At 41.4% G+C, this 15,562-nt stretch overlaps 1 protein-coding gene across 3 annotated transcripts; it reads right to left on the reverse strand.

The window, feature by feature from the left end:
• Positions 1-105: 105 nt before the first annotated feature.
• On the reverse strand, positions 106-14,770 carry LOC120091303 (proteinaceous RNase P 2-like). 3 transcript variants are annotated; one of them, XM_039049277.1, is made up of 7 exons: positions 14,519-14,770; positions 12,888-13,928; positions 12,418-12,519; positions 12,124-12,299; positions 1,403-1,523; positions 1,232-1,300; positions 106-518 (listed from the first exon to the last, which is right to left on the reverse strand). In XM_039049277.1, exons 2-7 carry the CDS (start codon positions 13,803-13,805, stop codon positions 309-311), a joined length of 1,596 nt encoding a protein of 531 aa, XP_038905205.1. In that variant the 5' UTR covers positions 13,806-13,928; positions 14,519-14,770; the 3' UTR covers positions 106-308. The 3 variants fall into 3 exon arrangements, with proteins under 3 accessions (XP_038905205.1, XP_038905207.1, XP_038905206.1); XM_039049279.1 differs by having other exon boundaries at positions 12,888-14,040; XM_039049278.1 differs by having other exon boundaries at positions 14,504-14,770.
• Between the last annotated feature and the right edge of the window lie 792 nt (positions 14,771-15,562).

Below are 15,562 nucleotides of genomic sequence, written 5' to 3' on the forward strand. Positions count from 1 at the left end.
AAAAAATCAAGCTAAATTTCGAGGAAAAAAAAGTTTTTAAAGACTTGTTTTTGTTTTTGAAATTTAGCTAAAAATTCAACCATTGTACTTAAGAAAGATGAAAAATTATGGTAAAAAATGGAAGAAAATAGACTTAATTTTTAAAAACAAAATGGTTACCAACCCTAAAATAAAATAATTAAGAAGTGACTAATGAGATAGGATGCAACATTGTCGTTGTCCAGGGAAATGAACACCAACAATTGAGACAGATAAAAAATAAACATGGATTCATCAGCTTTGCAATCTGCTGAATACCACCACCAAATCTAGGCAAGCTCGGAGGTTGACGATGGCCTCTCTTTTCTTTTACGTGCTACGGCCGAATCATGCAGTCGATTATAACTGCCTACACTCCCACATGACCCTTGAGCCTCGATGTTTTCAGAAACACCTGGCCTGGTAACACACAACCATGTTCGTTCTAATTCAGAGTCACTTGATTCAATTGGAACATGCCAAGATCCTGTTTCTGATTCCTGAAACGAAGGCAGGGATAATTAGAGGGTGATTTCATAAGGTTACCGTCTTTTTGTTTCCAGTTTTCAAACACATGTATGTGAAATAAAACTATTTCCTGTTTCTCATTTCTCAATTTTAAGAAACATTCGAGAAATTGATAATCATTTTAAGTATGATTGGCAGTATGTTTAGCAACAAGTTCTACAAGAACTAATTCTTAGAGTTCAGATTGGCTAAGGGTAGAAAATATTCCCAAAATAGTCATTCCAAGGATGACTGACAGTTTGTTTTGCAGCATATTTTACAAGAACTATTTCTTAGATATTTGATTGGGTCAGCCTATAAAGATTAAGTTCTACATGAACAAGGAAATCATATTTGCTTATGAACTTGTAAACTTTGAAGAACTTCAATTCCCAGCTGTTAAAAACAAACTATCGTGAGAACAAACTGAAGACAACTCTTAGGTGGACAAATATTTCCAGTAGCCTTTTTGTCCTGAGAGAAAAAAGAAAAAAAACCTCAAACAGCCAGCAACCCCGTCTGTTTCTAGGCTTTCTACTGATTTTCCTTGCCGCGTATTAATATTCCGTAAACATTTTTGAAATCTTAGTCAATGTTGAAAACAAACTATTTCTAATAATTTTCAGCTGAAACTAAAAGTTCAAAATGACGAGTAAAATCGTGTGTAAATTATAAAAAGACAAGAAGATGAGGAAGCAGAAGGTACCTGAATTACAACAGAGTAAAGGGGTGGCATCTCAAGTCTCAGTTGACCCTTAACGAAAGTGTAACGAATCTGCAAAAACATGATACAACAATGCATGTGAACATACAAATTTCAACAAGTAGTTAAAACTTAAACTATCTACCGACTAAGGTTTATGCAGATAACACATACTTGATGTTTCTCCTTCCACCTAAGAAATAAGTCGCTTCCCAAAAGTTCAAAAATGTGATCTCGCATTTCATCATTTGTGACAAGCAAGCACTTCAATTTCACAGCGGCATAAAGCCAATACCTAAATATGGTAAAAAAAAATATGATTACAACAGTTTGGATGCTGTTAGGCCTCCGGTTGTGTATCAATATCAATGGAGGAATAAGGGGTAGGATGGGAAATGTTATATAATAGGGAGGTAAGGGTGAGCGGGACGACGGGAATGAGAGGAGAGGGAGATATATAAACTGTGGGAAGTAGTTCAGGAAGGGGGGAGGAAAAATAGAGTGAGGGAAACTTCTTGAGAATGAGAAGCTGGTCTGGATTGATCGCCTGTGATCAATTCCTGAGTCTATTCATCTTGATTTGATTTTCTTTTGGAATAAAAGAATTCGATACCTATCATTTTGGTATCAGAGCTCTTCACCCTGGGGAAGCTGTCGAAAATGGCTCAACGACGTCTTGAAGAGAGAATTAAGGCGAGTAAAGCAAACATTAATGGAATACGAGTTGAGATTCATAAATTGCCGAAAATCGAGGAAGTGATGAATTCATTGGCAAAGAGTATTGAGCGGCTTACTACGCAAGCTGACATTTATCAACGAAATTCAGAGGAGTTAAAGAAAATGATAATGAGTCCGTTGACGAAAGTGGCTCAAACAAGATCGAATTCGATTATTAACACGGAGATGGAGGGAACTGGCGGAAACAAGAAGTCGAAGGAAGGAGTTGGTGAAGCATCTACGACTCTAAATGAACTCTTTTGTACAGGGACAGGAGAAATCGGAATTGAAAGGAACAAATTCAAGAAAGTCAAAATGCCGATATTCAACGGAACTGATCCAGATGCACAAGTTGAGGAAGCAGAGAAGTTGACGGTTGCAGTCATTAGTTTCGAAGTCGTACCATTGGATTGATATCGTGCAAAGGAAGAACGGGAGCCTTTTTCTGATTAGAAGACGTTGAAGATGAAGCTTCTTCAGCGATTTCACTCTCCGCAGCAAGGAACGGTATGATAGACCTCCTATATTTAGAAAATATGACCGAAGAATCAACAAGAAAAATAGGAAGGGGGGTACAAATGTAAATGAGGAAGAAGAAGGGAATAAAGGTAGTTAGGGAGAATGAAATGGTAGGGACCACTTGCTGTCTCTTATACACATCTAGATGTGTATAAGAGACAGATATAAAGCAAGGGGAGGGAAGGAGGGATAGGCATAGAAGATTTTGATCTAAATTCAGCTTGCGAGCTTGTAAGGAGGAGGTCTCGGCTTCCTAGGCTAATTTGAACCAAAACAATAAATACATAACCCAGTTTCTATCAATTTGGTATCAGAGCCATTCCTTCTTGGGAAGGGTATGGTGAAGAAGATGGAGGCAAGAATTTCAGCAGTCGAAGAGCAACTTACCCTACTACAGGTAGGGATGGAAAATCGAATGGACCAACGATTCATGGAGATGCAGCAAGTCACCGAAAACATTATGGCAGCCAAGATCGAAGCCCTGGGAGAAACACTTGAGCAGAAAATGATACGACCATTGGAGGTTTGGTCGAAGAAGTCGGAAGCAATCGGGGAAGGTGAATCGGGTTCATCCGAGCGGACAATGACGGATATAGGGAAACAACCAGCAAAGGAAGGTGTCGGGGAGAGGAGAGAAGTGTCGTTGTTTGATATGAGGCTGAGAAAGTTAGAAATTTCAATCTTCAAAGGGGAAGCCGGGGAAGACCCATTGGGCTGGTTTCATAGGGTTGAGAGGTATTTCGTGGTAAACCGCTTATCGGAGAAGGAAAAGATTGAAGCAGCAATACTGTGTTTGGAAGGGGAAGCTTTGGAATGGCACCAATGGGAAGAACAAAGGACACCGATGGATACTTGGGCGAAGTTCAAAGAACAGCTTCTGCTACATTTTCTGTTGGTTAAAGAAGATGATCGGCGAGCCGAGTTACTCACACTGAAGCAGGATGCATACCGACGGCGGTTCAAGCAACTATCGGGGCTGTTGAAAGATCTTTTAGACAAAAGTTGGAGAGTAAGTTCATCAGTGGGCTGAAAGAAGATATCCAAATCGAGATGAGGATGTTTAAGCTAGTTGAGCTTAAGGAGAAGATGAGGATGGCCCAGATCATCGAAGATACGGAGGAAGCCCGAAGGAAGAAATGGGGCAGAGGCGGCCCAAGCCCATCGAAATCAACTGGGTCCAGGGCAGCAACAGCGGGCCTCAATACCACCATGGGTCAAACCGGCCACAGCCCGAACAATCACACGCAACCGGCAGCCCGAACAATTTTTCTCAACCCAACCCGCAACAGAGGTACGTCTTCTAACTCGGTCACACAGAAGGATGTAAATGGGAGGTCGTTCACGGCCGGTGCATTCAAACGACTATCTGACAGCGAAATGCAGAACCGGAGGGACAAGGGGCTGTGCTACCGCTGTGACAAGAAGTACACTCCGGGTCATCGTTGCAAGAAAAGGGAATTGAGCATCTTGCTGCACCATGATGAGGAAGGGGACGAGGTGACGGTCGACACAGGGAAGAATCGAGTGAAATCGATATGACAGTGCCCACGACTCTGGAATCCATGGTGGTCGAGACCACTGAGCACGAAGCGGCAGAACTTGCCCTCAACTCATTGGCAGGAATTGACTCGCCCCGAACAATTAAAGTCAAAGGGGCAATCGGAGATAGGGATGTGGTTGTTCTCATCAATAGTGGGGCATCCCACAATTTCATTGATAAGGAGCTGGTAACGACTCTTGAATTGCCACAAACGCCCACGACAAGCTACGATATCATGTTGGGAACGGGAAGCTCAGCCCGGACAACCGACATCAGTAAAGGGGTAAAACTTAACCTCCCTAACCTTGCAATATTAATGATTTCTTCCTTTTGCCTCTGGGCAGCGCCGATGTGGTATTAAGAGTTCAATGGCTGATGACGTTGGGAATGCGATTGGAGCACATCGGAGATTGGCAGGAGCACTTGAAGGGAGACCGTAGTTTAATGAAGGCACAAATATCTCTCAAATCAATGATGAAATTAGTCAGGGAAGAAGGCCAGGGCATCTTGCTCGAATTGGGCATCTTGCTCGAATTGAACTCTCTGCTTACCGTAGCAGGGGAGGAAAGACCCCGAACAGAGGAAGGAAATGACCCTGAAATCCGGGAGGTTCTGAAGAAGTACCAGTCGATATTCCAAGCAATAGTAGGATTGCCTCCAGTACGACACCATGAGCACCATATTGAGCTGAAGCCAGGAGCTAGGCCGGTGAACGTCAGACCATATCGATACCCTCCATTCCAAAAAGATGAGATCGAGAGGTTGGTAGAAGAGATGCTCACCGCCGGAATTATCCAACCAAGCACAAGCCCGTTCTCCAGTCCTGTGTTATTAGTGAAAAAGAAGGATGGGAGTTGGCGATTTTGTGTAGACTACAGAGCCCTGAACCAAGCAACGGTACCTGATAACTTCCCCATCCCAATGGTCGATGAACTCCTTGATGAATTAGCCGGGGCACAAATCTTCTCCAAAATCGATCTAAAATTAGGCAACCATCAAATTCGAGTGGTACCCTCAGATGTTCACAAGAGGACATTCCGCACCCATGAAGACCACTACGAGTTGTTAGTCATGCCGTTTGGATTGAGGAACGCTCCATCAACATTCCAATCGGTAATGAACGAACTCTTACGCCCATACTTACGAAAATTTGTATTGGTGTTCTTCGATGATATCCTAATTTACAGTTCTTCATTATGTGATCATGTGCGCCATTTGTCCTTGGTGTTGCAAGCATTGGAAGACAATTAGTTTATGGCCAACCTCAAGAAATGCACATTCGCGGCCAATCAGATTGACTACTTGGGCCATATAATATCAGCTGAAGGGGTGGCTGTTGATCCGTCGAAGGTTGAAGCTATGTTACACTGGCCCACCCCGACCACTGTGAAACAATTAAGGGGGTTCTTGGGGCTGACCAGGTACTACCGCAAGTTTGTAGCTCACTACGGCTCCATTGCGTTTCCACTGACACAGCAACTCAAGAAGGAGAAGTTTCTATAGAATGAGGAAGCGCAGGCGGCTTTCGAAACTTTGAAGCAACAAATGGCACAACTCCTTGTCCTAAAGCTCCCTGATTTCAACCAAGTATTCATAGTGGAAACGGACGCATCAGGGGTAGGGGTTAGAGCGGTATTAATGCAAGAAGGGCGACCAGTAGCTTACTTCAGTAGAGCTCTCCCACCAACGCATCACCTCAAGGCCGCATATGAACGAGAGTAATCGCCATAGTCATGGCAGTGAAAAAATGGATACCATACCTTTTGGGGCGAAAGTTCATCGTGCGAACCGATCAAAAAAGCCTAAAATTCTTGTTGGAACAACGCATCATTGCGGGAGAGTATCAGAAATGGGTGGGCAAGCTGATCGGATATGATTTTGACATCGAATACAAGAGAGGACTGGAGAATTCAACTGCCGATACCCTGTCTAGACTACCTTCCACTATGGAAATAGCTATGTTAAGTGTGATCAATTCACTCAATCCAGCAGTGTTTATTAGTCAAGTCGAGCAAGAACCAGAGTTGCAAGGCATTCGAGAAAGTATTCGAACAAGACAGTCGCACCCACAAGGTTATTCATTTAAAGGGAACCTTTTGTTGTACAAGCAACGAATTATATTGCCACCCCAATCCCCAACCATACCCTTGCTGCTACAAGAGTTCCACAACAATCCGATCGGAGGACACAATGGGGTAGTTAAGATGTACCAACGGCTGAAGAAACAATTTTTCTGGAAAGGCATGGAGGCACGGGTAAGAGCCTTCGTGGGAGATTGTTCGGTTTGTCAATAAGCCAAGTATTTATCACTAGCACCCACCGGATTGCTACACCCGCTGCCTATACTAGAACTGACTTGGGAGGATATCAGTATGGATTTCATCGTTGGCTTGCCAAAATCTGAGGGGTATGATTCCATTTTGGTAGGGGTAGATCGCTTGTCTAAATATGCACATTTCCTTACCCTCTGCCATCCATACACCGCAACAACCGTAGCTGGGGTATTCCTTCGAGAGATTGTACGATTACATGGAGTTCCCCAAAGCATAGTATCAGATAGAGACAAGATATTCACTAGCCTATTCTGGGAAGAGCTATTCAAACTAATGGGAACCCAGCTAAAGAGGAGCACATCATTCCATCCTCAAACGGATGGGCAAACAGAAGTAGTCAATAGAGGATTAGAAGCATATCTCCGCTGTTTCACCATGGAAACACCATCATAGTGGTCTAAATGGTTGGCGTGGGCTGAGTATAACTACAACACATCATATCATACAGCAATCAAGAAAACACCCTATGAAGTGGTATACGGCCGACCAGCTCCCCCACTAGTCTGTTATGAGCATGGGAACACAATAGGAGAAGTGGATGTGTTATTGAAAAATAGAGATGAAATGCTCAAGCAATTGAAGAGTACATTATAGGCAACCCAATAGCGAATGAAGGCATTAGCAGATTCTAAACAACGGGAGGTGAACTTTGAAGTCTCGGATTGGGTATACATCAAACTCAAACCATACCGCCAAAGCTCTCTACTAGTGCACAAACATCCAAAGTTGGCACCACGCTTCATTGGCCCTTTTCAAATCATCCAAAGGATCGGACCGGTAGCATACAAGCTAGACCTTCCCCCCGATATAAGCATACACCCTGTACTTCATGTTTCACAATTGGGGAAGGCCGTAGGCACTCTATTGCCGAGAATCACTACACCACCAGCTTGGCAATTAGAAGAGCAACACAAGCTCAAACCAATGGCAGTCTTGGGAATCCGGAAGATCGGCACCACCATATTATCACCTACCGATCTTGAAGTACTCATCCAATGGGAAGGCCTACCAATCAAAGATGCAACATGGGAAGGAGGAGCAACATTTGAACAATTTCCAAACTTTCACCTTGAGGACAAGGTGGTGCTTTGGAGGAGGGTAATGATAGACCTCCTATATTTAGAAAATATGAAAGAAGAATCAACAAGAAAAATAGGAAGAGGGTACAAATGTAAATGAGGAAGAAGAAGGAAATAAAGGTAGTTAGAGAAAATTTGTTATTTTTGTAACTAAATTAGTATAAAGCAAGAAGAGGGGAAGGGGGATAGGCATAGAAGTTTTTTATCTAAATTCAGCTTGCGAGCTTGTAAGGAGGAGGTCTCGGCTTCCTAGGCTAATTTGAGCCAGAATAGTAAATACATAACTGAGTTTCTATCACGGTATGTAGTCAATTTCTCGCGATTAGACACGAAAACACTGTTGAGGAATATATCAATTTGTTTGATAAACTCGTGGTGTTGTTGCTGCATTTAACGTATGAAGTGTTGGAAAATACTTTTATGAATGGGTTAGTACCTTGGGTTAGGGCCAAGGTTGAGTGTTGGGAGCCGATTGGGCTAGTGAATATGATGAAGGTGGCCCAACGAGTAGAAAATAGAGAATTAATTCGATCTAAGGCCTTTTCAAAGGAAAACGAAAAGTCGAATATGAAACATAGAAGTCCAAATTCGTTAGTTAGCCCTAAATCGACGAACTCAACTTCGATGGGGAGACGAAAAAGGGATCTAACGTGATTCTGATGAGAACGATCATTCTCCGTGGAGTATCGCCAACTGACAGTCAGCGGGAAGGAGCTTTTAAACAGTTGTCTAATGCTGAATTTAAAACAAAGAGGGAGAAAGGGCTATGTTTTCATTGCGACAAGCGATATTTTGCGAGACATCGATGTAAGGTGAAAGATCGGCAAGAACTTCACTTCCTAGTTATACGAGAAAATATGGAGGATTTAGAGGTTTATGAGGATGTGACAGAGAATTTCGAAGCTGTTGAATTATAGGCTGTAGCAGTTGAAGAAATTGTCGAATTGTCCATGAACTCGGTGGTTGGGCACACTGATCCAGGGACTATGAAAATCAAGGAAAAGATAGCTGAACGGGAAGTTGTGGTGCTCATTGACTGTGGAGCAACATACAACTTTATCGCTCTACGTTTAGTAAAGGTGTTGCGATTGGTAAAGGAAGAAACAGCCAATTATGGTGTTGTTATGGGAACTAGCACAGTCGTAAGAGGAAAAGGAATTTGTAAGGGAGTTCAGTTACAGCTGCGAGGGTTGAGACTTAAAGAAGACTTTTTGCCGTTAGAATTGGGAGGGGTGGATGTCATATTGAGGAAGAAATCATTACACGTGTTAGGAGTAATTGAAGTGGACTGGAGAACTCTAACGATGAAGTTTGAGCAATCGAGTAAGAAGGTGGTCTTGAAGGGGGATCCAAGTCCAAAGAAATTGCAAGTGAACTTGAAGTGAATGATGAAGACATGGATGGAAGGAGACCAGGGATTTATGGTGGAATGTCGTACGCTGCAAGGATTTGATACATGGGAAGAACTTTATGGAGTGAAAATTGTGTTCGATCCAACTAAAGCATTGACCACAGTCCTTCTGAAGTATGATGATGTGTTTCAGTCGCTGGAGGAGTTGCCTCCTAAAAGGGGAATAGATCATCATATACATGTGAAGGATGTAACAGACCCCGTGAATATGAGGCCATACAAATACGCGCATCAAAACAGAGATGTAGAAGATGGTAGCAGACATGTTGGCCTTGGGAATTATCCGACCAAGTGCAAGTCCATATTCCAATCTGGTATTATTAGTGAAGAAAGATGGAAGTTGGAGGTTTTGTGTTGATTACAGGGCACTGAATAATGTGACAATTCTTGAATAATTTCCAATACCAACGATTGAGGAATTATTCAATGAGTTAAGTGGTGTTGTCTAGTTTTCGAAAATAGACTTAAGGTCGAGTTACCACCAGATCAAAATGCACCCAGATGATGTTGAAAAGACAGCATTTCGTACATATGAAGGGCATTACGAATTTTTAGTGATGCCTTTTGGGCTAATGAATGCACCTTATACTTTTCAAGCATTAATGAACAAGGTGTTCAAGCCTTATATGTGCAGGTTTGTGCTGGTGTTCTTTGATGATATTTTAGTCTATAGCAAGGATTTGGAGGAGCATGTGCAACATTCGGAAACCATTTTATCTGTATTACGAAAGAATGAGTTGTATGCTAATCAACAAAAATGTCAATTCATGAGGGGAAGGTGGAGTATCCGGGGCATGTAATTTCAGGAGAGGAGGTGGAAGCTGATCCATAAAAGATTTGAGCAATCTTGGAGTGGCCAATACCGACATGTATACGTGAAGTTCGAAGTTTTTCAGAGATGACTGGATATTTAGGAGATTTGTGCAGAATTATGGAAGTCTAGCTGCAGACTTATCAGTGGACAGAGAAGACTCAGTTGGCCTTTGACAAGTTGAAAACGGCCATAGTAACGTTACCTATTTTGATGTTGCCCGATTTTAGCAAGCCGCTTGAAATTGAAACTAATGCTTCTGGATACGGACTTGGGGCAGTGCTGATGCAATAACGTCGGCCTATAGCTTATTTTGGTCATACATTATCAGATAGAGATCATGGTAAGCCTGTGTATGAGAGGGAGCTAATGGTTGTGGTTATGGCAGTCCAACGTTGGAGGCCTTATTTGCTTGGGCAGAAGTTTGTAGTCAAGAAGGATCAGAAGGCTCTCAAGTTCTTGTTGGAGCCAAGTTCTTGTTGGAGCAGAGAATAATACAACCCTAACATCAAAGATGGATCTCCAAATTGCTTGGTTATGACTTTGAGGTTGTTTATCGACAGGGAGTGGAGAATAAGGCTACTGATACTTTGTCAAGTAGACCCGAAGGAATTCAGCTAGCTACTCTAACAGTGCCTACATTGTTAGACGTGGATGTTATTAAAGAAGAAGTTCAACAAGATCCGAAGTTAAAGAAAGTGATACAGAAATTAATGAATGATGAGGAGAGTGTGTCATATTTCTCTAAGTCGGGGGTTTTTGAAGTACAAGAATCGATTGGTTCTTTCAAAGAAGTTTGTGCTATTGCCCACGATTTTGCATACTTACCATGACTCAGTATTTGGGGAACATTTGAGGTTTTTACGTACGTAGAAGAGGTTGGTTGGTGAGTTGTGTTGGTAAGGAATAAAGAAAGATGTGAAAAAGTATGTGGAGGAGTGTGCAGTTTGTCAACGGAATAAAACCTTACATTATCACCTGCTAGTTTGTTGTTGCCTCTGGGAATTCTTGACGCCATATGGAAGACATTTTGATGGATTTTATTGAAGGCTTGCCAAAATCACAAGGATATGATGGCATCTTCGTGGTGGTGGATAGATTGTCGAAATATAGTCATTTTCTGGCCCTTAAACATCCTTTTACGTCAAAGATAGTGGCTGAAGAGTTTGTGAGATAAGTGGTGCAACTTCATGGTTTTCCCAAGTCGATAGTCTCTAATAGGTATAAGGTATTTTTGAGTCATTTTTGGCAAGAGTTGTTTCGTTTGGCAAGGGCTCAATTAAAATGAGTACAGCCTATCATCCTCAATCTGATGGATAGACGGAAGTTGTGAACAAGAGTGTTGAGTCATACTTGCGATGTTTTTGTGGTGAACGACCTACACAGTGGTATAAGTGGCTTCATTGGGCTGAGTATTGGTATAATACAACGTACCATAGTTCACTGGGGGTTACTCCCTTCCAAGCTGTTTACGGTCGATTACCTCCAACGCTGATTGCTTATGGAGAACAAGCTACTTCTAATTCAAGTTTGGATCAACAATTACATGAAAGGGATGTGACTTTGAACATGTTGAAGGAACATTTGCGTGTTGCACAGGAGAGAATGAAGAAGTATGCTGACCGGAAAAGGAGAGATGTTGAACTTGAGGTCGGCGATTTTGTTTATTTGAAACTACGACCCTATAGACAAACGTTCATAGTTATCTCCAAAAACTTTTGGTCCTTATCGAGTGTTAGCACAAGTGGGACGGTTAGCGTATCGTTTGGAGTTGCCGGAGGGATCTGCCATTCATCTAGTGTTTCACGTGTCACATCTCAAAAAAGCTTTGGGACCTCAGAAGGTAGTGCAACTGGTATTTCCAATTTTTCTAAGAAGTTTGTGTGGGAGACTGAGCCACAGGAGGTGTTGGGATATCATAAGAATCCAGCTACAAGTGCTTGGGAGGTTCTCATTGGGTGGAAGGGATTGCCAGAGCATGATGAAACTTGGGAGTTGATTGCAAATTTTCAACAACAGCTTCCTGCGTTTCATCTTGAGGACAAGGTGGTTTTGGAGGGGGAAAAGTAACGTTAGGCCTACGGTTGTGATCAATATCAACGGAGGAATAAGGGGACTAGGGGTAGGATGGAAAATGTTATGTAATAGGGAGGTAAGGATGAGTGGGGACCACAAGAATGAAAGGAGAGAGAGATATATAAGCTATGGGAAGTAGTTTAGGAAGGAGGGAGGAAAAATAGAGTGAGGGAAACTTCTCGAGAGTGAGAAGTTGGTCTGGATTGATCGCTTGTGATCAATTCTCGAGTCTGCCTATCTTGATTTGATTTTCTTTTGGAATAAAAGAATTCGATACCTATCAGATGCATTGAGCAGACATGATCACCAAGCTTCTAGAAAACACAAACTAGTTGAATCCAAAAGTTCAACTCTCAAACAGAGGACTAATATTTTAAATGAATTTTAGAATTATTAGTCAAGGGCATACCAATCGTCATTTGAGCCAATGGGGGTTGTATAAAGAGCACCTTTGTTTATCCATTCCTCAACAACTCTTCTACTTGAAGAATTTTCCAATAGAGCCTTGGTGCGTTTATTGTGCCAGAAAACTAATGGCCATTTCCCTCCGCTCATCTTACATAGTTCTTTGACAACGGCCTCAACCTGCTCTATTGAAATCAAGAGAACAAACGCATAATGAATAATGTTTCTTATGGGAAAGGCTAGCCATGCCATGCACTATTCTGCAAAATAAACAAAGGACCAAAATATACTTTACAACCTGAGGAAGATTAAATCCAGAATCTGCAAAATTCTGTTGGTAGAGGCCAATATTTGCTCCATCGACAATAGCATCACAATGATTATGTACTTCTAACCATTCCTTGAATAAAACAAAATAACATGCAAGGCAAAAAGGAAATCAGTTAAAAAAAAAGAGGTTAAGAGAACAAGTAACCACCAAGACAACATAAAAAACACAGACTTAAACATCCACACATACGAAGTAAAAAACAAAAGACAACAGGGCAAAACTCAAAATCTCGATGGTTCCATAAAAATGTTCCTACACCTCCATTCGTTAATAGCCACATTTTACTCCCTCTAAGAGGTTAAAGAGAAAAAGTTCTGCTTCAAACAAAGGAAACATAAGGATCAAGGGATGGGATGATATCTCTACCATAAGGACATATTAAGTACCATATCTTGGCAACCATTGCATTTGAAATAGACAAGTAGAAGTTAGCTAACCTGAAAGCTTATAAAATTTGGTTGAGTCTCCCTTTCAATGGCGAGTGCAGCCAAAGATTGAGCGAAACTCTCTGTCTCAGCACAACTAATATCGACACAGACCAACTGCTGAGTACAACAGCAACATTTGCCACTGGAATCAACATTTGTTCTTTTCACTGTCCAACTTCCTTTCCCAATCCACCCCTTTCCATGCCAACCCCCTCCATTACTTAAAATTGCCTCTCTAATCAGACTCACATCCCAAGTCGATTCACCAAAATTGGAGGCCTTTTCACTACAAAACCAATCCTCAATAGCCTTTGCAGTGGACTCACTAACACACTTCACAGAACGTCTCAGTTTGTGCAAATACTCATATACTCTATCCCCTTTCCCTGTCTCTGAACTCGCTTTCAGAAGCGCACAAATCTGAGGTTCCTCTAACCCCACTTCAGCAGATACCATGTGTTGTTCCACCTCATAAGCCTTGTCCACCTCCAAATTCTCACAAAAACAAAACAATGCGGGATCATAAGTGCGCAACCTGGGTGTAACTTTATATTTCCCAATTGTTTTCACCAATTCAAATGCACAATCGCCATCCCCTTTTGCTGCGGCGAGTCTTGCGACGGCGGTGATTGTAGCCTCGTTAGGAATAACACCAATGGATTGCAAGTGATTATATACGCGAAACCCAAAACTTACTGCAGATTCTTTCAATGACGGGTCTGAAATCGCAGTAGAACAGAGGTAGAGGAGTGTATTGAAGTGTTGTTGATTGAATTGCAACTTCTCTGAAACTGCAGCTTCACAGAGAGTTATGGCCGAAAGTAAATCTTTCCTCCTCGAACAGTTAGTGAGGTCTAAGTGGAACTTGACTTCAGGTGATTGGTTCTTGGACTTCTTTCTTGCTTTGGGAGAGCCAGTGGAATCCATTGGAGGAGGGTCTGTAGAAAAACTCAGGAAAAAAAATCCACTAACTGCGGGAATTTTGTGGCACTTTGATACTGTTTGACTGCTCAATAGTTGAAATGACCCAATAGCAACCAAATGTTCCAACTGAGTTCAAATAAAACAAGCAAGATCAAAAGTAAAGAAAATATATACAAGGCCTATCCTAGTTTACATTATGATCCTTTTTCTTGCAACTTCTCGCAATTCCAACATCAAACTACAATCACAAAAACACAAGTTCAATGTCATATTATACTAAAGAGATGTTCCAAATGACCATACATAAAGCAAACTAGATCAAAAGACAATGTCAAAGCATGTCCCAATTTTACATTCAATTTTTTTTCTTTCTTGCAACTCCTTACAATTCCAAAATCGCTTAACCAACCACAAATACAAGTTCAAAGTCATTCATATACATACACAAACATATACAAATCTTTTTCTCGTTCCTCTGGCAATTCCAAAATCAATCTACCAACTATAAAACAAAGTTCAAAGCATTTTATAGCAAAGAGGTGTTCCAAGTAACTTCAAACATAGCACATAAGATAAAAAAAAATAAAATGAAGACAAATCCCCATTTTACATTATGTTATTTTTTTATTCGCAATCCTTACAAGGCCAAAATCAAAGGGAAGAACGAAGGAGAAGAAAAAACGGTGCTCGGCTTAAGTTACCGAGGAAGAACGCACTTAAGAGTTCATCGTGGTGCGTGCTGCGAGGAAGAGGTTTCGCGATTGCCGCCGGATTTGGTTCGTCGTGTTCGTCACAGGGTGTTTTCCGCCGTTGCCTCAGTCGCCTGGGTGTTTGCCGCTGTCAACGCAGTTGCCTGGGAGTTCGCCGTCGTCACCTCAGTCGCTGAAAGCAGTCGAAGGAGTCGCCTCTCGCTTGAAGGCTGACTGGTCGGAAGAAACTTTTTGGAAAATTGTCAAAATAACCTTTTTAAGTTTTCACATTATAAAACTCATTCTCTTTTTCAAAATTCGTTAGAATAGTTTCTCTTAGTTCATCTCGTCCGAGAATGGGTATTTAGTTAAAAAAAATAATTTTTTTCTAATTTATTGATTTTTTAGTTTTTTTCGGTACATCTCACCAGACTATACAAAGATTAGTATTTTACACAATATAAATAACAACAATAGTTAGGAAAAGAGATAAAGATAGATTATCAAGTCGTGGGTTGTAATTTCTTACTCCTTCTGACTCTGTAGATGACTGCTTCGTAAGATTGTACTAAAGGTAAAGTTTCCCCTTTGTTTTTCAAAAGAAATCTTGAGCTTTCACTCAAGATTTCACGAGAGCTTGAAGGGAAGTGTTTATGAAGTGAGAAATTGTGCAGAGTTTCCTCCAATGTCTTCACTATATCTTTTCCATAGAAATCTCATTGAGTATTTATAGGTGTCAAGGAGCACTTCTTCCTCTCTCACTAATGATTGTACTGACATGATGCATTAAGTCCATTGACTCTGCCATAAAGCTTTCTTGTCAGTTACCAACTTAGTCTCGGATTTGTCCTCTACCACTCACGTGTCATGTCACCTTCTGACACATGAGGCTATGTTTTCGACTATGCGATTCCAATGCTGGCATTAAGAATTCCTTTTCAGTGATGCATTGTGATCGCATAACTAGATTTCTTCCATTGAAAAAGCACGATTTTTATATCTTTCATGGAGTGTGAGATTTTGTACGCATGTAATCGCATGATATAATTAATTTCATGAATCTCTTACCAA

Source organism: Benincasa hispida, chromosome 11, assembly GCF_009727055.1.
Source record: "Benincasa hispida cultivar B227 chromosome 11, ASM972705v1, whole genome shotgun sequence".
NCBI lineage: Eukaryota > Viridiplantae > Streptophyta > Magnoliopsida > Cucurbitales > Cucurbitaceae > Benincasa > Benincasa hispida.

Coding starts and splice junctions, on each gene's coding strand:
- LOC120091303 (XM_039049277.1), bottom strand. CDS start 13,805: ATGGATTCCACTGGCTCTCCCAAAGCAAGAAAGAAGTCCAAGAACCAA. Junction 12,520..12,887: donor CAAATTTTATAAGCTTTCAG/GTTAGCTAACTT, acceptor GTTTTATTCAAG/GAATGGTTAGAAGTACATAA. Junction 1,301..1,402: donor GGTGGAAGGAGAAACATCAA/GTATGTGTTATC, acceptor ATGTTTTTGCAG/ATTCGTTACACTTTCGTTAA.